At 43.5% G+C, this 22013-nt stretch overlaps 3 protein-coding genes across 4 annotated transcripts in view; all 3 read right to left on the bottom strand.

The window, feature by feature from the left end:
* LOC310703134 (cytochrome P450 2K1-like) overlaps positions 1 to 880 on the bottom strand; it is a 32413-nt gene extending 31533 nt beyond the window's left edge. The window contains exons 1-2 of one of the 2 annotated variants that reach the window (XM_083495229.1): positions 460 to 880; positions 67 to 282 (exon numbers count right to left, since the gene is read on the bottom strand). In XM_083495229.1, the coding sequence (XP_083351355.1) occupies positions 67 to 249 (183 nt within the window). In that variant the 5' untranslated portion in view covers positions 250 to 282; positions 460 to 880. Of the gene's footprint in view, positions 1 to 66; positions 353 to 459 lie in introns of those variants that run through there. The other variant, XM_083495228.1, reaches the window with a different exon arrangement.
* Positions 881 to 1346: 466 nt separating this feature from the next.
* Positions 1347 to 21895, bottom strand: LOC310703131 (cytochrome P450 2K6-like). The gene is made up of 9 exons (XM_083495220.1): positions 21332 to 21895; positions 17375 to 17537; positions 15549 to 15698; positions 13004 to 13164; positions 12177 to 12350; positions 9591 to 9738; positions 6482 to 6666; positions 5970 to 6111; positions 1347 to 5532 (listed from the first exon to the last, which is right to left on the bottom strand). Exons 1-9 carry the CDS (start codon positions 21512 to 21514, stop codon positions 5345 to 5347), a joined length of 1494 nt encoding a protein of 497 aa, XP_083351346.1. The 5' UTR covers positions 21515 to 21895; the 3' UTR covers positions 1347 to 5344.
* LOC310703118 (cytochrome P450 2K6-like) overlaps positions 13888 to 22013 on the bottom strand; it is a 61794-nt gene continuing 53668 nt past the window's right edge. Inside the window, exon 11 of the transcript XR_014523943.1 lies at positions 13888 to 13929. The gene's annotated coding sequence lies outside the window, so the exon portion shown is untranslated. The remainder of the gene's footprint in view (positions 13930 to 22013) is intronic.

Genomic DNA, 22013 nt, shown 5'->3' with positions numbered 1-22013 from the left:
CATCTACCTAGCCTAAAAACATCCACAGAATCTTTGCCTTGCTGCAGAAAGAAAAGAAAACATTACCTTTAACATTGTTCTGTAAGGTCTCTTCAGATCCATCATGTGGAGATTCCCAACAAGTGGTAAAGGTGTAGGACCTGGTGGGAGATTTTTGGAGCTCCTATTCCAGAAACTGCCCCATTTCCAAATGAATATAATTGTAAGGATGAGCAGGAACAATGTTGGAATCTGTTCAGTCCAATCCATTTCTTTTCAGTGAGCAAATTTCTGAAGCGATTACTGTGAAAGTCACAACATAGTTTGATCATGGCCGTCTGCTGTCTGAAATGAGCAGCAAATACTAGGCACTGTCCCTAGTGAATCATTTCATTCAATGAATTGCCTTTCACTCTCTCTCCCCCCCTCTGACTTTATTGCAATCTAAGCTTGATGATTTAACTTTCCCTTTATACTTACTTGAGCAGCGGTGTTTTCTTCCGGAAATGAAAACATCGTTCAGCAGGTTCAACCTCTTTTGAATACTTGGGAGGTCCAATGTTCAGGTTTAAAACAACATTATAGAATCACAGAACTGGAGAGTTGGAAGGAACCCAAACAACCGTTAAGAAATCCTCTTGTGTAATTATTGAACTAGTGAGATATTTATGAAATAGTTTCAGAACGTCTTGAACTTCTTCTTTACAAATATTCTGCTATTCAGCATTTGTGTGTAACTAGTTTAGTTAATTAATATACTGGTGGCAGCAAAATAGGGAGATGTTCCCTGGGAAATACTGCACAAGTATTGTGTGTGTGTGTGTGTGTGTGCGCGCGCGCGTGTGCATGCGTGCAATTTTCTGCACTATGCAGAGTGCCTCTCTTCTGTCAGTCATCTCTGGAACTATTTGCTTCATAAACAAACTTGTGTGATATACTTCCTCTTGGCTTGTGCAACATTGTGGTTTAGCTGATGATGATGTATTTCATTTACAGTTGCTCTTGACTCATAAAGTCCCAGAACAGATTACATCCATTTTAAGCACCTGGTGGCAGGAAGCTCAGGTGTTGATAGGTGGCTACTACAGTATTAGAGCAGGTACTGGCTTATTTTGTGTCTTAGGACTTATCTGTGTGAGATAACCAGCCTCATACAACCAGCATGCTAATGCATGAATGGGTTAAAGCCATAGAGGAAGCTGTCCTGCCAGGTTTATTTAGGTCACTTCCCCTCACCTTGGAAGATATCGAAGCCTGTTGTTGTACTTCAGTCTGCCTGAGAAGCTCAGTATGTAAAAGAAGTCAGAGCTGGTTGCTCACAAGCCATTCTTGAGTTCCTATACCAATAATTTAAAAACGTTCACCACTTTTTTTTAAAAAAATAATTTTTATTTACCGGCCAATCAAATCAAATTAAATCACATCACATAAATTCCGAAGTACAAAGCCGAATTTTAAATTTTGTTGGGGGGACCCATATTTCAAGATCCGAAGGGGGATTCTGATCATCTTCTTGCTACTGCGTTAATGTCCAAATCAGTCCAAATCAGTCCAAACAGAGTTCATAATTCTATCCAGTCTTATCTTGCTGTTTCCACATCACATCTTGTTTATATATTTTCTCTTTTTTCTTTATGATCTCTTCTGATAGTCTCCTTAAGCCAATAAACATCAATAATAATAATAATCCTGTGTGAATTTTCCGTTCTTCCATTCCTCAAATCGAGATGGTTTCCATATATCATCGCCTTCATAGATAACCCCGCTCTTTCCATCTCACAAAACTGTCGCTCTTAAGTCCCTCTGAGGAGTTTCACCCACAATATATAAACATCTCTATTTCTCTCTTTCTCCTCCCAGACTCAAGACCTCCGACAGAACTTCCCAATATGGTGACGGCATTTTTAACTGTGTCATTCCCAAGCTCTTATACATTCCTCGCTCTTCTTAAACCATGCTTTGGTTCGAAAGTTTATCTCCACACAGCCTTAAATCCACAGCTTAAGTCCTTAAAACGACATTTCTGACTCGTGACTCGTGAGGGGAGGGGATTCTTGTTAATCACATAAGAAAAGAAAGGAAAGTTTTTTTCCCCCTCCCCCATCAGTCATTTGCCATACGGTGTCTTGGCGTATCTTCTCATGTTTTATTCTTGTCTTGTTTTATCAGAGATCTCTTCTATAGCAGTCTTTACTCCCCCTCCTTCCTTGAAATATGTGCATTCCTTCATCCAAATTGTTTTCTTGCAGCTAGTGGCACGAATCAGGGACGGCGTCCAGGAGTGCCGGAATCCCACAGGAGGGCTTTGTGCCTAGTTCCCCCATCCCCACAATTTCGGGGGTGGTATAGGGCACAGCAGGCAAGGGCAGTCCCCCCCCCACTGTCCTGGGGGGGGGTTAGGGAGGCTAATTACTCCCATCATAGCCTCCAAATTACCTCGTGTGGGTCGGAGAGATGTTATTGTCAGCCATCTTCCGATGCACCCCCTAGTGGTCCCCCCAAATGTTCACCACTTTGAATCTTAGCCAGGTTTTACTGCCTGTGTCTTTTCTGACTGATGTATGGAAAAGCACATGAACCTGACCTTTGTAAGTAAACCAGTTTTTAACTTATCAAACTTGTGTTCTTTTCTTATGCAGAGGGAAGAAGAAAGTTTTGGAATTGACAAGGATATATTTTAAAGGTCCAATGGCCTATATTTCCACACTTTACTTTGATGCATATTTTGTAATTTTAAATGTCTGCTGGAGTTCTCTCATCAAAGAGTACTTGCCGCAAACTCAGATCTTGGAATTCTAGTGGGTCCAGGGAAGAATATATTTGTTAAGAGTCCAGTGGGGAATACTTTAGTAGACATTTCGGCATTTAAAATGATTTTTTAAAACCTGACTTTAAAAACAGAGAAAGATTGCCCTTCCCCATGCTTTCACTCAGCCATGAGACTCCATGTTGTATTTTTGTTTTTTGTTCTTTTATTATTCTGAGGTGTGTCCCCCACATTGTAGAGTTTTGAGAACAATCTCTTATTTTCTGCATTGTTCCTGGCATATCTTTATATTCCTTTAGGTTTTCTCTCTCTTCTATGATGGATATCCACAATCTCATTGCTTCTCATACTGCTTAGATGCACAGAGAGTAACTTTATCCAATGGAAGTGAAGATTGGATGTCATTCTTAGAATGAGAGGGTCATTTCTTGCATCAAACAAGAGAAACATTAAAATGATGCAGCCTTAATAAGCAGATGGGAACCGCAGGATTACTATGGATTAACAGTGTATTACTGTGGATATTCTTTCAGACTCCCAAGCTAATTCGCACCAACAATTGTGACACAGCCATTCAGATGATTGGCAGTTTACAGAAAGCTGTTGGAGTTACAAGCAAGCATGCGCTTTGAGTTTGAATGAGGGAACTATTCAAATTAAAGCTCTTGTTGAGAAGCTGGAATGAGCAAATTTTAAATTACACGATGAACTGAAAGTTTGCTACCCCGCATAATCAATCACATGACATGACACAGCACACACACACACCATTTGAATGGGAATGCCCATCACCTGGGGGGGGGCAGCCCCTTGAAATATTTTATTGGCAGGGCCAAAGGGACCTTGGCCCCTAGGAGTTTGCTTCTATGTTTCCTGCTATCAACATCGAACTGACTGGTCGGTAGTTACCTGGGTAACTACCCACTTTTAAAGATGGAAACAACATTGGCCTTCCTCCAGTCTGCAGGGACCTAACCTGTTCTCCAGGAATTCTCAAAGATTATAGACAGAGGCTCTGAGACATCTGTAAGCTCCCTTAGTATCCTTGAGTGCAGCTCAACATGCCCCGGAGATTTGATTTAAAGTAGCTAGGTGTTCCCTTACCACCTCTTTTCCTATCTTGGACTGCAGCTCCCTCTTTGCACTGTTCATTCTGTTATCACCAGGTCTGGCACTGCTTTCATTTTGGGTGAAGACACAGGCATAGTACCGTAGTTGTTGAGCAGTTTCAGCTTCTCTCTGTTACCCTAGCATTTCCCCATTTTCTCCATGCAGAGAACCTCTTATTTGCTTGTTCTTCTTACTTAAAAAAACCTCTCTTGAAGCCTGAGTTCATTCTGTGTTTGGCCCACCTGACCTTCTCCATGCAAATGTTGGCTACTCGTGTATATTCCTCCTTTGTGATTTCCCCCTTTTTCATTTCTTATACATGTCCTTCTTAAATCTCACTCATCTGTGAACTCCTCATGCAACCACACTAGTTTGTTTAGATGCCTCCCACTTTTCTTTCCTGCTGGAATTGTCTGCATTTGGGCCTTCAATATTTCACATTTAAGAAAGGTGGACTCCCTTCTTATTAAGTATTTCTGGCATGGGATCTCACCCAGTAGTTCCTTAAGCTTTTTGAAATCAGCCTTCTTAAAGTGAATAACTGTGAATGATTGTATGAGTGTACAACTTAGCTACATGCGTACACAGATTGTACACTTGTTGAATGTAACATGTGAAGATTGCTACTTTCTCAAATTAGAGTGAATGTTTGTGTCTGCCCTTCAATGCAAAGAACAACACACTATACTTGAGGACACTGCTTCAGGTGTAGGCAGACCTGGATTCCCCACTGACAGAAATTGGTAGGGGAGTACAAACCATGGATTTGAAGAGCCCACACGCTCCATAATTTGCTTGTATAAAAAGCTATTTTGGGGTCTCTGCAGCTTGTACAGTTGTATTTCCCAAGCAAAACCATTATCACTAGCTCATATTTGGAAATTTAACTGGGAATATGATGCTTCAAGATATTTGAAGGCATTTGTTAACATGTGGCTACAAGAAACCAGTTTAATTGGTTGATCTCTGTGCCCGAAGCAGAGGCACCAACTTGCCACCCAAGATGTGACCTTCTGAGTGCACAACATCCCATTGTCAGGGGAGACCAAGCATGGAGTCCACAATGGCTTGGCTTCAATGGCCGGTTTTTCCTCCCCTCCCGCGCTCAGGAGGAGCTGGTCAGTGGAGCTGCACTGTTCTGCACTGCGCTCAGCTCTGTGGATGGCCTCCCTCACCCTCTCAACATTGAGGGGCCATGGACCCTTCCAACAGATATGGGGGGGGGAGAGAGAGGCTAAGACACCTCAGCCCCATAGAGTTGGTGCCCCAGCCCCAATGTCATAATAATTCAGGTCTAGTGCTTCAACACTAGCTTTATGTGATTCATCAGCATGGCAGGTAAAGGGGAACACTTAAGGTTTGTGACAAAGCACGGACCAATTCCACCCATAGGCTACTCAACCCAAATTCCCTTGTTGAACAGGGGTGTTTAAAAAAGGCTCGCATTGCACACACAGGTAGGCTAAGCAAGCCAGGAGTTTGTGAGTCTTAGAAACATGGCAGAGCACAGAGCTGGTGGGGCATGGGAGATGTTGCAAGCCCAACAACAGGAGTAAGATCCAGGTCTTCTTGAGACGTTCCTGGGGGTGGCTGGAAGGTGAATCTCTGCAGGAGACTTGTGAAGAAGAGGAAGAGCTCCATTTTGGCAAGAGTCTCACCTAAACATGCTCTCCGACCTGTAACAAATCACAGGGGGCAGAGGAACCAGGTTTATCGGTTGCTTAGTATTATGATCAACTATTTGGAGCAATGTGTCATTGCTCCAAATAGTTGATCATAAGAAGAAAATATCCCAAATACTTTAAAGCATACTAAAATGCAGTGATAAAGTAACAGCTAACGGTGCCCATCTTAAAAGAATTACGTACTCCCAATACTATCCCTCCCTGCAGTCCTGAAAACCAGGGGTGGGAAACCTTTTTTAGCCAGAGGGCAACATTCCCAGGTGAGCAACATTCATGGTGGCCAGATCTGGTGGCAGAAATGGCCATAGCAATAGCAACTGATGTGATCCTTACCTTTGCACCGTATTCGACATTCCAGGCATGTAAAGATCCCATTGATTAAGCACAAACTATACAGGTATACACAAAAGTAAAAAAAAAAAAAATACCTGCAGAGAAAGGCATGAAAGCATCTCTCTTTACAAATTTTCCTTCAGAGTTGAGAAAATGCTCAGGATAGAATTTATGTGGTTTCTCCCATTGAGATTCATCGTGCAGCACAGAGGACAGCAATGGTATGATGTGAGTCCCCTGCAAAGGCAAAGCAAGAGATATTTTAATATAAAGCATATGCCGCCGGTACAATTAATATTCAGTGCAGGAGAAATGGGATTTGAGTTCATTCGAAAAATGTCTTTAGTTTGACAAAATTTAACGTATAAGTCATGATGTCCCACCAGAAATGGTTTGCTTTCCAACCTTGTTCTCCTTCCCATTGATATCTGTTTAATGGGTTGAAGCAGATGCCTGACAGCTTCTGATGGGTAGATTGCATGCTTACAGTGCAATCCTATACAAGTCTGCACAGATGTCACCCACCCTGAAGTCCAAGGGGCTTACTCCCAGGAAAGCCTTAAAATATATTGTAACTAGTAGGCAGCAGTTCAATGAAAAGGATCACCTTTGGAATGAAGTAGCCTTTGAGGGTAACATCTGTAGTCGTGGCACGTGGCAGGTTGGTTGGGACGACATCGGCAAATCTCTGGATCTCATGGACCACGGCATCTGTATAAGGCATTTTTGTTCGGTGTTCAATCCTTGGCTGAGAAGATCCAACAACCTTTGCAATTTCTTCTTGGACCTTTACTGGGGGAAACAAAAAACGGAAAAGCATTCATTTTTCTGCTAAGATTATCTCTTTGACTTTGGCTTTTGTCTCTCAAAATATTAATCTCTCCAGCATAGAACTGGCATAAACTGGTTCTCCAATTCCGTGGGCTCACAAATTTAATCTCTAGAATTATACACAGGTATTTTTAAGCAGGACAAACATTTAAGGCAGTGGTTCTCAGTGAGGGGTTCAGGGACTGCTGTGGGTCTCAAGCACCATCACCTGCTGGGGGACTCCCATATTTTGTTAATTGCACAGTGAAAGCCTTTCTGGGATCATCCAGCCTCTGCTCAGGAGCAGCAGGGGAAAAATTTGTGAAAGAGTTCCTGGGTGGGAAGTGACCTGGGATTGAGCAAAAACCTCTGACACAATTTCTTAGGGCTCTTGCGATTGGAGTGGGGAATAGGGAGAGGGAGAGAGAACAGCTTGCTCCAAGGGGTGGGTTTACATGGGACGTGGGTGGCGCCATGGTGCACAACACTGAGCCTCTTGGGCTTGCTGATCGGAAGGTCTGCAGCTTGAATCCCGGCGACAGGGTGAACTCCCATTGCTTTGTCCCAGTTTCTGCCAACCTAGCAGTTCGAAAGCACACCAGTGGAAGTAGAGAAATAGGTACTGCTGCAGTGGGAAGGTAAACAGCATTTCCGTGTGCTCTGGTTTCCATCACAGTGTTCCGTTGTGTTAGAAGAGGTTTAGTCATGCTGGCCACATAATCCGGAAAGCTGTCTGTGGACAAACGTTGGCTCCCTCGGCCTGAAAGTGAGATGAGCGCCGCAACCCCATAATCATCTTTGACTGGACTTAACCTTCCAGGGGTCCTTTACCTTTTACCTTATGTGCTTGTCATTTTTTTTTAAAAAAAGAGTAAGAGATCCCTTCCCTTTGCTTCCCTTTTTAACTGAAAAGAACTTCTAATTGCTTTCAGCAACTCTCAGGTTTATAGGACTCTTAACACTACTTGCAGGTAGGGTTTTCAGTGAATCTTGCCTTATGTGTTTGGGATTCATGTGTCATCTTGGAAGTCCAACAGGGGGAATAGCTAAGCAAATTACCACAATGATTAGCACAACAGCTCACTCTCTGATTTAAAATTTTGACAGATTCAAAATTTCCATGTGATCAGTTAAACAACTTTGCATGGTTGTGTATGATAGACGTTTTCACATACATTCTCAACATAAGCCTTCAAGGCAGTGATGTGAATATTTTTTACACTGAAGATAAGATTGAGGCAGTTATTCAAAAATTTGGGGAAACCAAGTAGAAGGTTGTAGCCTCACTAACATCCCAACAGAGGAGACGTTTCTGGAGGCCATTGAAGAAGAATTGATAACAGAAGTAAAACATTACATCACTGAGCACCTGCATAATTTAGCAACTATCTTCTGGGATTACTTTCCTGTACCAAATCCTGAAAACTCATGGATAAGGAATCCTTTTGAATGTGGTGATGTACAACTAACAGCGCTATTTGTGGAACAGCAAGATGCACTTGCTGATGTAATTTGTGGTGGTTCACTGAAGTAATTTACAAAGTATGTAGACTGGACCAATTCTGGGTGAAGGTTTTTGCTGATTATAAGAAGTTGGGTGAAAAAACTCTGAAAAATCTAGTTCTCTTTGGGTCCGCATATCTTTGTGAACAAACATTTTCAACATTTTTTTATATGAAGAACAAGCATAGAAATCGGCTTGATGTTGGACCAGATTTGAGAATAAAAGTAGGAAATATTGAACCAGATGTGGAAGGGATTGTTTTAGACAAAAAGAGGCATGATTTCTCCCATCACATTTAGGTTTAGTGTTTTTTTTAACATTTTTTTGGGAGCTGCCCAGAGTGGCTGGGGCAACTCAGTCAGATGGGTGGCATGTAAATAAATCAATAAGTAAATTATTATTATTATTATTATTATTATTATTATTATTATTATTATTATTATTATTTAGGTTTAGTAGCTGTTGGCATGTCATAATTTGTTCACTTGTACTATATGTTAATAAAATTAAATTTCTCTCTCCCCCAACTAAATCTTTGTCATTTTGTGTGGAAATATCACAAATTTTATGGTCTATTTAGTATACCTAAAATCCTTTTCTTATTAGAGGCTCCCCCACATTTTTTAAAATGACTTGCACAGGTAACTGCCATAGAGTTATCAAAATTTTCAAAAGTAGGGGTTCTGTGGCTTGGCTTTTGAAAAATAGGGGGTCCTCAGTAATTGGCTAATTGGGAACCACTGATTTAAGCCAATGCCATGCCTGATACAGTGGTACCTTGGGTTAAGTACTTAATTCGTTCCGGAGGTCCGTTCTTACCTGAAACTGTTCTTAACCTGAAGCATCACTTTAGCTAATGGGGCCTCCTGCTGCTGCCGCGCCACCAGAGCACGATTTCTGTTTCATCCTGAAGCAAAGTTCTTAACCTGAAGCACTATTTCTGGGTTAGCGGATGTAACCTGAAGCATATGTATGTATGTATGTATGTATGTATGAAGTGTATGTAACCTGAAGCATATGTAACCCGAGGTACCACTGTATACTGATGGAGACAAATGCATCCAGGATGGCTATTTAAATATCAGGTGGGAAAATGGGTGTAGCTCTCATAAGGTGGCGACTTCCATGGAGATTCCTGGCCAAGCAGGGCTCTACAATATGCGTTTCCAGTGTTTTCATATTCATAATCGCCTCACACAATACTGCCCCATGGCTGATTAATTAATTCACGCCAATCTTCACAATAACAGGAAGGGCAATGTTCTCATCCCCTCCTGCTGTTGTTTCAGGTAACATCCAAATCTGTCCCAAGTTTTCTTTCAGCTCTTGCTCTAATAGTTACATAAAATTGGATTTAAGATATCTCAGAATAATGGGAGCCAACCCAATGAAAAGCACTCACTCTGAATTTCAGGATATTTCATCATTAGTAACAGTCCCCAGCGCAGTGTGGTAGCAGTGGTCTCTGTGCCAGCAGCAAATAAATTGGCCACAACAGCTTTTAAGTTTTCGTTGTGGAAATATCCATTCGTCTTCTTCTTCTTCTCCTCCTGGGTTGCAAAGAGTTAAGACAAATGGAGTGAGAAAATTTCATGTGCAGAGATAAAAATGAATACCTGACTAGACCCGATGATCCAAAGTATCACTGCACGTAACCCCAATCGCTGAGCAGTGAGAGATTCCAGGTTTTCCAGACCATGCCAACATGATGATATAGGATTTATTTACACATATATACAACCCAATCATAAGACAGAGGGGCTCAACACCCCAACGTGTCTTGCTCATCCATTAGTCACAGCTTTGGAGTCAAGCAAACACCAAACATGGGTCTGACCCAGCTCTCTCCCTATTGTTCTCTGTTTACCAGCTAAGTGAAGAGGTGGTTGTAGCTTGGCAATCCAGTTCCTTCTTCTCTGATGCTAATCGTGGCACTTAACTGCTCAGCCAACAGCCTTGGTTTAGACTAAGGAACTAATGGCATTATTTAGGTGGCAAGTGTGTGGTCCTCATCTTACAAATAAACTTGTCTGACTGGTTCAACAATAGATTCCTCCATTAGAATTAACCAGTGCTTTTCTTCTAGAAAAAAAGAAGAAGATTCTGGAACTGCATACCCTATAGAATCCCCAGGGAAAAAAGCACTGGTTAACCCTTACTGGGTGCAAGACCCCATGAGTTAGAACATACTCAGGCATCATGCAGACTTAATACGAATGCATACATGAAAGGCAGCATTTCTGGTGAACACTTGGTTAGTGGCCATTTTGCATAAAGTGCTATTTTCAGCTAACATCTTTGGTGAATTTACACATAGTCCAAAAGGAAAGCATGACACAGAAATAGCACGTGTCAGTCTGGAACTATATTTGGTTAACCTTCTTTAAACTGAGGTGAGCAACATGGGGCCCTCTAGATGTTGCCGATCACAGCTCCCACCAGCCCCAGCCAACTTGTGATGGAGGTCACAGTATAGTCGGGACAAGCTTTGTGTCCTTCTTGTTACTGGTTGTAGAAGTGAATGTATGCCTGGCTTTTGCAGTGGGAAAGAGAAATTTAACCCGCCATTTGTCCTCAAAAAGGAATCTCAGAGCAGAGTTTCTGCGTAGAGTATGTGTGTGTGAATGTGTTATTGCATCTGACACAATGGCTCACGAAACCTTATACAAAGAGAGATTCCTAATCTCCAGGAGCAGAGTTGAGCACAGTGGTTACTGTTCCAGGCACCCGGTTAGATTTGTATCTGCCCTCATTCAGCTTTAAACAAGCACAAACCATGAAAATACTTAGGCTGGAATAAATCACAGAACTTAGCTTTGCAAATAAGTGAGTATTTTACTCAGAGTTTCCTGCAGTTACATCAAACAAGTCTCTGCCTGCTGGCAGTAAGACAAAGATGAAAGAAGGTTCTAAGCGGATTAAAAATAAAAGGACTTGGTTTCCTTACAAAAAGGATCATGCAATCTTTGGATTAGCAAAAGTGCAGGCTATAAAATCTCCCATTTGAAGAGATTCAGTTCACTTGCAGGGAGCCAGAAGCTCAATGGCTCCTTCATTGCTTGTTCCAGGAAGCACGAAGAGCAACAGACTGGGGAACAGAGTCTGCTGAGAGCCACACACACTCAGGTAACTTGAGCTGAGGTTAACTCTTCATATGCACACAAGTGTGAATCAGTAAGTGTATACAGGTGACTCTCAAGAGTTACGTTCCAGGTAAAGCCCGTAAAGCCAAAATTGCTTATAGTCAGAGCACATTGGGTTCAATGGCGAGTAGGATTGCCAAAACTTTTTTGTTGGATGCCCACTGCTTTTTTGATTTTGTAAAAAAAATGCCAAGTGCATAAGGCAAGTTAAATGTGCCTATGTTGTGAGTTCCCTGTATTTCAATAGCACCAGGAGCAGCAGCACGGATAATAGCTGCCTGTCCTGCCAGGAACCAGAGGGGAGTCAGCAGAGGAAGGAAGAAAAGGGAGGAGTCAGAACTGTGGAGGTTAAGTGGAAGGAGGAGAAATGCAAAGAGCAAATCCATTCCTACCCCCCCCCCCAAAAAAAGGCTATTCCTGCCTGTCCAAATGTGGCCATCCTCAGAACGCAATGAATTTCTAACAGGACAAACTAGCCACTATTCCCCCTTTGTACTATTAGCACAAAACCTAGCATAATTGGCAGCCTTGGCTATGCAATCTCCTCTTCAGCCTCTGCTGTGTCTACAAAAAGGAATGTGATAGCAAGAAACAACTGACTAACAATTGCACAACAGATGCCATTTGATTAAGGTAGATTTTCAGAAATGCTGACAAGCATGCAACCTTTGGCCCTGCAGAGACTGTTTCTGTAACACATTAATGATGGTGGAATAGTTAGAAATGGCAGAAAGTGTGCTTCTGAAGTGCGGCTTCCTGACTACTCCTTATGCAACCACTTGCAAACATACACTTAAAGCATGAATTGAAAATTTCTCCTGGGCCAACATAAAAGACTCCATTACCTCTTGCTGTCGAATAAGAAATGAGTCAATAAAGCTCCTCTGGTCATTTTCATCCAGCTCTCGGAGGTGTTTTATGAAGGTGGCATTTATGAAGGCAAACAGCTCATCTCTGTTTTGAATGACAGTCTTATAAGCCCCCAAAAGAAAACCAAGAGCAGGAAACATGTTATACAGCTGAAAGGATAAAATGTGAAAAAAGAAGAAGATAACATTAGGAAAGCCCAGTACTGTACACTCAGGTGGGTGTCTCAAAGCGTGGTTGCCCATATACAATACAAAACAATAATGTATTCAGGTTGATTTAATGTTTAGTAATTACACCTTAAAGACTTCTTAAAGTTACTCTGGCTAAAAGGGTGGTGTAAGTCAAATTGCCCCATAGCAGTCAGCAGTGTCTCCTGGAGGCTCTGAAATGGCGTTCGGAATGGGGGACGATGTACCTCAGGATAGCATAATTTATGTGCAACCCCAGGATAATAGGCTATTGTGATTCTCCTCTGGAGGTTCGTCTTCAGGGAAGGAGATCTGCCCTCGGGGCCCCTTCTGAGCTTTCATGGAACCATCTATCACTGGTTCTTCCTTGTCCTTGGAGTCCCAATGGCAATGAGTCCAGAAAGACTTCATTATAGTTATGGGATAACTGTGCCATCTGTTTGAGTTTTCTAAATATTTCAAATCACCACCAAGTTTCTCAAGATACCAAGATTCTGTGTTTTATAGTGAATCCTGAACAGTATACAATAAACAGGTTGCCCTGCCCACACTGCACACACTGTTATTACAACCAATTGTTTGTTTGTTTGTTTTAATTGGAAAAAATAGATTACCGTGACTGAGAAGTTTCCAAGAAGCCGGGTATTTTCATTGACCAACTTCAGAAGTCTTATGTATGTGGGATCTTCATAATCAAATCGCTTGTCTAGTAGTATGGCCACTATAATATTGGCAACAGCTGCATTCATAATTGTGACGGTCTCAAACGGGTTTCCTATACATAAATATGACAGTTAAACAAAAATATTCTGTTGAAATTCCAAGTATGGAAAGGGCATTGTTTTTAAGTCTGCTCTTTGTTGCCTTAAATCCCTACTGGCAGCTTACCTATGAGTAGACCTCATTTATCAAAGAAACTGATCCTAAGTGCTGCTGGATGTGGCCGTATGTTGGCTAAGAAATGCTAAAGAGGGCTTGGAAGTCATAGGAGCTATTGGAATATAATCTACACACTACAGGAACAGACCGATTACGTCTCCACAAGGAAGCAACCCTGGGAACTGTAGTTCTGGAGTTAACCATAAGTATGGGCTCATCCACACTTCACACACACTTTCTAGGCATGGTTGAAGCAGTTTTCCCCTTCCCCCACTCCTTTCCAAGGGGAAAACCACTCTTTAGCAGTAATTCAGAACTAATGGCAGTCTGGGGAAAACCCAAATTGTTCCAAAGAGTGGCTTTTCCCAAGGGAAAGCAGCGGGATCATAGAATCATAGAGTTGGAAGAGACCACAAGGGCCATCGAGTCCAACCCCCTGCCAAGCAGGAAACACCATCAGAGCACTCCTGACATATGGTTGTCAAGCCTCTGCTTAAAGACCTCCAAAGTAGGAGACTCCACCACACTCCTTGGCAGCAAATTCCACTGGCAAACAGCTCTTACTGTCAGGAAGTTCTTCCTAATGTTTAGGTGGAATCTTCTTTCTTGTAGTTTGGATCCATTGCTCCGTGTCCGCTTCTCTGGAGCAGCAGAAAACAACCTTTCTCCCTCCTCTATATGACATCCTTTAATATATTTGAACATGGCTATCATATCACCCCTTAACCTCCTCTTCTCCAGGCTAAACATGCCCAGCTCCCTTAGCCGTTCCTCATAAGGCATCGTTTCCAGGCCTTTGACCATTTTGGTTGCCCTCCTCTGGACATGTTCCAGTTTGTCAGTGTCCTTCTTGAACTGCGGTGCCCAGAACTGGACACAGTACTCCAGGTGAGGTCTGACCAGAGCAGAATACAGTGGCCCTATTACTTCCCTTGATCTAGATGCTATACTCCTATTGATGCAGCCCAGAATTGCATTGGCTTTTTTAGCTGCCGCGTCACACTGTTGGCTCATGTCGAGTTTGTGGTCAACCAAGACTCCTAGATCCTTTTCACATGTACTGCTCTCAAGCCAGGTGTCCCCCATCTTGTATTTGTGCCTCTCATTTTATTTTTTTTTTGCCCAAGTGCAATACTTTACATTTCTCCCTGTTAAAGTTCATCTTGTTTGTTTTGGCCCAGTTCTCTAATCTGTCAAGGTCGTTTTGAAGTGTGATCCTGTCCTCTGGGGTGTTAGCCACCCCTCCCAGTTTGGTGTCATCTGCAAATTTGATCAGGATGCCCTTGAGTCCATCATCCAAGTCGTTGATAAAGATGTTGAATAAGACCGGGCCCAAGACAGAACCCTGTGGCACCCCACTAGTCACTCTTCTCCAGGATGAAGAGGAACCATTGATGAGCACCCTTTGGGTTCGGTCAGTCAGCCAGTTACAAACCCACTGAGTGGTAGCATAGTCAAGACCGCATTTTACCAGCTTCTTTACAAGAATATCATGGGGCACCTTGTCAAATGCCTTGCTGAAATCAAGGTAGGCTACATCCACTGCGTTCCCTTCATCTACCAGGCTTGTAATTCTGTCAAAAAACGAGATCAGGTTAGTCTGACATGACTTATTTTTCAGAAATCCATGCTGACTATTGGTGATCACAGCATTCCTTTCTAGGTGCTCACAGACTGTTTGCTTAATGATCTGCTCCAGAATCTTCCCTGGTATTGATGTCAGACTGACTGGGCGGTAATTATTTGGGTCCTCTCTTTTCCCCTTTTTGAAAATAGGGACAACATTTGCCCTCCTCCAGTCTGCCGGGACTTCGCCTGTTCTCCAGGAATTCTCAAAGATGACTGCCGGTGGTTCTGAGATCACATCTGCCAGTTCTTTTAATACTCTTGGATGCAGTTCATCTGGCTCTGGAGACTTGAATACATCTAAACTAGCCAAGTATTCTTGTACTATCTCCTTAGTTATTCTGGGCTGTGTTTCCTCTGCTGAATCATTTGCTTCAAATTCTTCAGGTCGGGCATTGTTTTCTTTATCGGAGAAGACTGAGGCAAAGAAGGCATTGAGGAGTTCAGCCCTTTCTGTGTCCCCTGTTTCTGTTCTCCCCTGGAGAAGAGGAAGTGTGGATAAAGCCCATGGAACACAACACTCCAGGCACTTTTAAACTGCTGTGCTTATGCACTGGTTTGACTTCACCCCTGGAGGCACACTCCATTGTCTCTCGAGGCAGACAGATGCCAACAAGATACACCCTGGAGCACCAGAGACAAATACCAACCCACCTTGGTAAGATTCAAATTTCTTAACCAGGACACTGCACTCTTCAACAATTCTGTCCTCTATGGACCTCTTTCCCATGCCGTAATCCCGTAATGTGGTTAGCGCAAACCGTCGCATCACTTTCCAGTATTCACCATGAGAAAAAGCTACACCTGAAGAGAGAGAAAAGCGGGGCAGGTTCAAAGTCATTCTGGCCATAGTAATATGTACTTGCTGTTTAACATCTCATCCTTTAACTACAGAATTGAGACAGGCACAGACAAGACCCCCAACTGTCATGGACTGGCTAGATGAGAAGGAGTGGTGGAAACCCCCTGACCAAGAGTCTCCCATGGAAAGTGCAGAGGAAGAAGACTTGGAGTCGGGCTCTTGGTGGTGGACAACCGGACGCACCTCAGAGGAGGGGAAGAGCTGGGGGTTACTGAAGGCTGGGAGCTTAGAGGGTGAGGAAAAGGGCATAAGAAGCAGGTGGCCCAGCACAGAGCAAATACAGGAGTCAGACTTAGCAGCTTCGCCACAAGCCCCTCACCCCCTTGACAGTGTGTCTGTTGACGGGCTGCCAGCTCTTCCTCCCACTCCCAGAACAAGGCAGCTATTTCACAAAGTAGAACACAGGGCAAAGCAGAGAAGGAGAGGGTCCCTTGGGACTTGCCAGAGACAGAAGGAGGGGCTTGACTCAGAAGGAATAGAACGAAGTGGGAGGTACCAGGCAGTCTCAGCAACAGCTCAATATAAGGGAGCATTTCTCATGAGTCTCTGCATGGATCATGCTTTGATTCCTTAATAAAGCTACTAACTTCAAGGTTTTTTTGTGCCACGTGTCAGTGCTCCCATGATAACAACCTTTTAAAGGTTTTTCAGACAATGATTTTCATGATTATTTTATTACTGTGGAATAGAAATTAAACAAATGAGTACATGAGACAGTGCATAGAAATCCTTTATACGCGTATGCAGTATTTTATACACATATGCAGTCTTTTATTCATTTTTGTTTATTCAAGAGCACCTTACTGAACTCTGGCCTATTTTTTTTAAAAAAACCCAAAACTTCATTTGATCCACAGAAATCCGCAGATGACGCTTCATATGACATTGGGGGCCTGGGGTGTGGAGGGACTCAGGATCAGCCCAATGCCTGCAGATCCTGTGCTCCTATCAAAGGAACACAGGTTGGTAGAAAAATTCAAAAGCTATTCTCAAGTTATAGAGCAGTGTTTCCCAAAGTGGGAGATAGCACTCCCTGGGGGATGCTAGTAGCCTCGGGTGCAATTGGGGGGCATTGAATACAAATAAAGGGGCGGTGGAAGCATAAAGGAAGAAGAGAAGAAAAATTTGAAAAATCGTCCGTGCGTGTTTCATCTGTTGTGTAATGACGTTTATCGCCAGGTTGGGTGCCATTAAGGGATGGCAGCAACAACTCCTCCCCTGGATCGGGCAGTTGTGCTGAAGGTGTGGGGTTTTCCCAGGATGGGGGAACCCTTTTTGGCTTCACCCAGGCCTGGAAAGTGGATTGCAGCTTGCCTGCCTATTTGGCCAATGGCAGGCGGGCTGCAGCGCCAGCCCTGCCCCTGGGGCAGATTGGACTGTTTGTTTGCATAAATAAGGTAGATTTCCGGAGGGGGGGCATTGAGTATATTTTTTTTTCTGAAAAAGGGGCGATATGCCAAATAAGTTTGGGAACCTCTGTTATAGAGTAAGCCACGAATCTACAGAGAGGGGAAAGTATACTTTGCATTTCTCCCATGATAACTTTTGGATTAGACTCTTTTGGCATGGTTAATCTATTTACAAGCAGTACCAGATACTACATAAGGAACGGACTCACCAAAGCCCTTTGTGATCTCTTCCAAAATTGGGACAATGGGCCTCTCGGCAAATGCATCGGCCTGATTAACCAGAGCTTCCTTTACCATCTCATATCCTGTCAGCACCACCATTTTCTTGGAACCCATTTGGATGCTGAAGATAGAGCCATACTCTTTTGACCACTGAAATTCAATAAAATGAACACAGTGTGGTCACCAAATAAGGCCCTTCTCACTATTCAAGGGTACTCAAATAATATATGTAAAGCAACTCTCATGGATCCAAAACTGCAGTAGCTTGTACACTTGCCTCAGAGTAAGGACTATTTTATACATTCTACAGAATCAAGTAGAAGTATTTTCACGTAAGATCATTTTCAGTTTTATTCAATAAATGCTACTACAGTCAGTAGAAAGGGACATGGGTGGTGCTGTGGTTTAAACCACTGAGCCTCTTGGGCTTGCTGATTGGAAGGTCAGCAGTTCGAATCCCTGTGGCAGGGTGAGCTCCTGTTGTTCGGTCCCAGCTCCTGCCAACCTAGCACGCCGAAAAGTGCAAGTAGATAAATAGGTACCACTCCAGAGGGAAGGTAAACAGCGTTTCCGTGCTCTGCTCTGGTTTTGCCAGAAGCGGCTTAGTCATGCTGGCCATATGACCCAGAAAACCTGTCTGCAGAGCGGACAAACGCTGGCTCCCTCGGCCTGTAAAGCGAGATGAGCGCCGCAACCTCAGAGTCATTCACGACAGGACTTAACTGTCAGGGGTCCCTTTACCTTTACCTTTACAGTCAGTAGAAATCACTTACAAGTCACTGTGCCTTGGACCGAGCTGAAAACATGTGATTTAAAAACAGTAATTTTGCAGATGAATTTACTTTTCTATCTTTGCAAATCACTGTGCATAACAGAATCCAAATGGCATACAGTGGAACCTGTACTCACGACCACAATCCGTTCCAGAGGCCCGTCTAAAAGTCAAACGGATCGCTGGGCAAGGCATCGTTGTGCACAGGCACAGGCGACGATTGCCCGCTTCTGCACAGACACGAACGGCGATTGCCGCTCCTCCACATGCATGAACCTGTTGGCTACTTCCAGGCGGAGATGGACGTAAGAAGTGGTTTGACTGTAATGATAAAGCTCATTGTCTATCCTCCAGGGTTTGGGCGCCACTGCCTGTCCATGCAAAGACATTTGCTACTACTAGCTCCAGCAGCAACAGTAGATCAGCCCTTTCACCCATTTTTTTAGGAGCGCTCAGAAAACCAGAACAAAAAGAGGCAGTTGTAAGGATAAATGTGATTTACCTTTAATGGCACCTCTCTAATCTAGTTTAAAATTTAGGCTCAAGCAGGAGGGCTGCGCTAGAGGCAGTTAAGGAGAGAAGACTTGTTGTTTTACGTTTCAAATTCAATTTTACTTTTAAATGCAGGTTTAGTGGGGCCTGCCTGCCCATTAGCCTCAGGCAGCAGGCTGGGAAGACCACTCCCCTTCCCTGGGGGGTGGAGTTTCGGGAGGGCATCCAGGACCACCCTGTGACCCAGCAGTGGGCAGATGGATGCTGCCCGCATCATTGGGACTCCCAGGCGCGTCACACACCCCGGCGGACCAGTCTGGTTAGCCAGGGGGCATGGCCACTGCAGTTTAAATCACAGTGCAGCTGAGGGGGCGGCCTCCTTTTTGCCTCCTCGTCGGATCACGCAGCCCACCCGCCCTCTTTTATGCGTTGCTTGACTTTGGCCTATAGACTAATGTTGGTCGCCTTATTGTTGGGGCCAGGTAGGCATTTTTCCACTTGGCAAATTGGCACCAGCCATTTGGTTTTCGCTTACCTTGTAGCAATCATCACAACTTTGTAAGGTTAGGCATTGCGCAAGCCTTGTTTATGGGAAGGGAAGGTTGTTGCCTCTGCCTGCCCCTCCTTGTTAAACGTATCCCGTTAAAGGGATCCAGGAGTGTGGATCCTGTCCGAAGCCTGAGTGTGGGCTAGGGCCGTGCCACAACCCCATCGGGGACCCAAGGGGGGAGCTTTTAATTGATGTATATCATAGGGCTCTCCCTACTGGTGGTTGACCCTTAAGAGACTTCCTGCGGACGTGTAGGAATCAGGATATAGTCTGGTTTCACTCAATGCCTAAGCCAAACCACTCACATCTGTAACCAATCAAGTTCTGGCCTTATTTATCCCATTAACTAAAAATATTTGTGTCCATGTGTTTATTATCTAAGGGGAACTGGGGGCCCTGGGGCCTCGCCACGCAACAGAGGAGGGGTGCAGCAGATCCAAGGAACCTAAACCCACCCACCACGACTCTCCCCCTTTGTGTCTCTGTAGCTTGAAGGCCCCCAAGGGGCATGCTGCTCACGGCCACTTGGGAGTTGGGGCTGCAGCTGCTCTTTTTGCTCCCCCCGCTGCCTTGAGTGCACCAGGGCTTAACCAGGCCACCTTGAGTTGCGTCAGAAGGTGGAGGAGAAGGTGTTGGGGCTCATTTTCTCTTTTGCTTCGAGTGACAAAATGTGGCTGGCCAGCCCTGAGGTTTAATGTGGTAAAAACTGGGACGTGAAATTCAGACCGTTCTGTACCCTTTGACAAAGAGACTAGAAACCTAATAAAGAAGCACTGATAAAATCTACAGGTAATAAGACAAGTAGCTTCTTTCCATGTGAAAAGAACAAAGAGCGATGCATTCCACAACAGGAAGCAGATTATGGTTGAAATTCTCACTTGACTAACCTGGGAGTAAGCCTTACTGGTTTCAGAGGGATTTACTTCTGAGTAGGCATGGTGAAGATTGCCAAAGCCATATGGGTTGCCGGGGGGGGGGGGGGACACCAACACTTCAGAAATAAGTGCACCTGTGCACACTAATGATTTTTCACACCTTGGCATCCCCTTTCTCAATCAACAACAAATTCACATGTTTTTCATCTCCATCAATTGGCCCATCAAGTGGACTTTGGAGAAAGGGCAGGAAATAAATTGAATCATCATCATCATCATCATCATCAATAAACCATCTCCCCCAGTGAAGTTCCAAGCCTCTCTTGAGCTTCATGTGGACAGAGTTAGGAAACATTAAGGCAAGCAACATACCAAATAAGAAGGCAGTAATTATGTATAATCTGCAGACTTAAGGCAAACAAAAACATTCTCTGTGAATGAATGGCTGCATGCCAGGGTGCTGTAAACAGTAAGGCAGAGCCAGAAAAGAAACCTACAGACATATACCAATCCTTTGCATCAGCTTGGCAGCATATTAGAAAATGCTAAAAGTTCACAGGTGGGTCTGGTCTGTGGTATCCTTCCCCAACCCCTCTTTAGAAGGAGGCCATATCTAAAATAAATATCTTTCTGCAAAGCTTATTTTTCTTTTTGTTTGTTTCATTTGCAGTTCTCTTCTTGGACTTGAAAGTTTTATTGGTAAAATAAGTACAAGCATCCCAAAATGGGCTTCCATGTTACAAACAGGTGGTGCATGCAAGAGTGTAACAAGACAGGGACGGACTTAGCCAAGACCTTGATCAAATACTTGACACACCCCATTTTGTAGGGGGGCACCTCTACTTGCATGGCTTATGCCCTGAGCTTTGGGATTGGGCAAGCAAGGGCCCTCCTCCGCAGGTCTGGCTGCTGGTAAGGTTTGCACCAGCACTTTTGCATCCTTGAAAATGGAGGCAGAGTCAAACGTGATTTGACACCAGACACCCCCAGACATCTTGTTCAAATTACAAGTTATAAATTGCAACTAGGTCCTATGACTATTTATTGGGAAAGATAAGAGGAGGTTCTGTAGCGCACAAAGGGGAGATAAGATTTATAGGCTCTAAAAGAACAAAATGCAATGTAGTAGTAGTAGTAATAATAATAATAATAATAATAATAATAATAATAATAATAATAATTTTCTACTCCGCTCATCTGACTGGGCTTCCCCAGTACCCTTTGGCCTTGCCATGAGAAGCACTATAATCTTTACCTTTAACATGGTTCTGTGAGGCCTCTTGAGATCCATGATGTGGAGATTCCCAATGAGGGGTAAAGGCCTTGGTCCTGGTGGAAGTTTTTGGGAGCTCTTGTTCCACAAAGTGCCCAGTTTCAAAACAATGGAAACCATAAGGATAAAGAGGAAAAACACTAGAATCAGCTCCGTCCAATCCATTTTGTTTCAGGAAGCAATTTTTTGGGGGTAGTGGTTCTAATGAAAGCCACAGTGCAATTCAGTCAACAACTGTGTCTACCAACTGCAATGAGCAGCCCATATATAATGGTATGTAATGTCTCTAGTGAATCATTAAACCATCCCTCCGATTTTTTTTCTTCTCCACAACTATTCAGAGCTGTACACTGGATGATTTGCCTTTCAGTTTAATGTTTATTCAAGTGAGTGGTGCTTACTTGCAGAAACTAATGCTTTCCAGAACAGATTCAAATGCTCTTGAAGGCAGCGAACTCATCACTCAGGATTACCTGTAATCTTAGTTTGTTTGTTACCCTGGGAGTAGAGAGCAGCATTGTGAAATCATTTGCAGATGACATTATTCAACTTTAGAGAGCAGCATTGTGAAATATAGAGAGCAGCATTGTGAAATCATTTGCAGATGAAATTATTCAACTTTAATTAGGGACAACTGCATTTAGTTTGAAAGTGTCCAGTATTT

The sequence above is a fragment of the Podarcis liolepis genome, assembly GCF_965112155.1.
Source record: "Podarcis liolepis genome assembly, chromosome: 3".
Classification (NCBI taxonomy): domain Eukaryota; kingdom Metazoa; phylum Chordata; class Lepidosauria; order Squamata; family Lacertidae; genus Podarcis; species Podarcis liolepis.
The sequence above is the reverse complement of the archived record's forward strand: the minus strand, read 5'-3'. Positions and strand labels throughout refer to the sequence as shown.

Excerpts from the sequence above, each read along its gene's own strand:
- LOC310703131 (XM_083495220.1), bottom strand. The coding sequence starts at position 21,514 with ATGGATTGGACGGAGCTGATTCTAGTGTTTTTCCTCTTTATCCTTATG. Across the intron at positions 17,538-21,331 it reads CTCACAGAACCATGTTAAAG|TGGTCAAAAGAGTATGGCTC; the intron begins GTAAAGATTATA and ends ATTGAATTTCAG. Across the intron at positions 5,533-5,969 it reads TTTCATGCCTTTCTCTGCAG|GTCGGAGAGCATGTTTAGGT; the intron begins GTATTTTTTTTT and ends GATTTGTTACAG.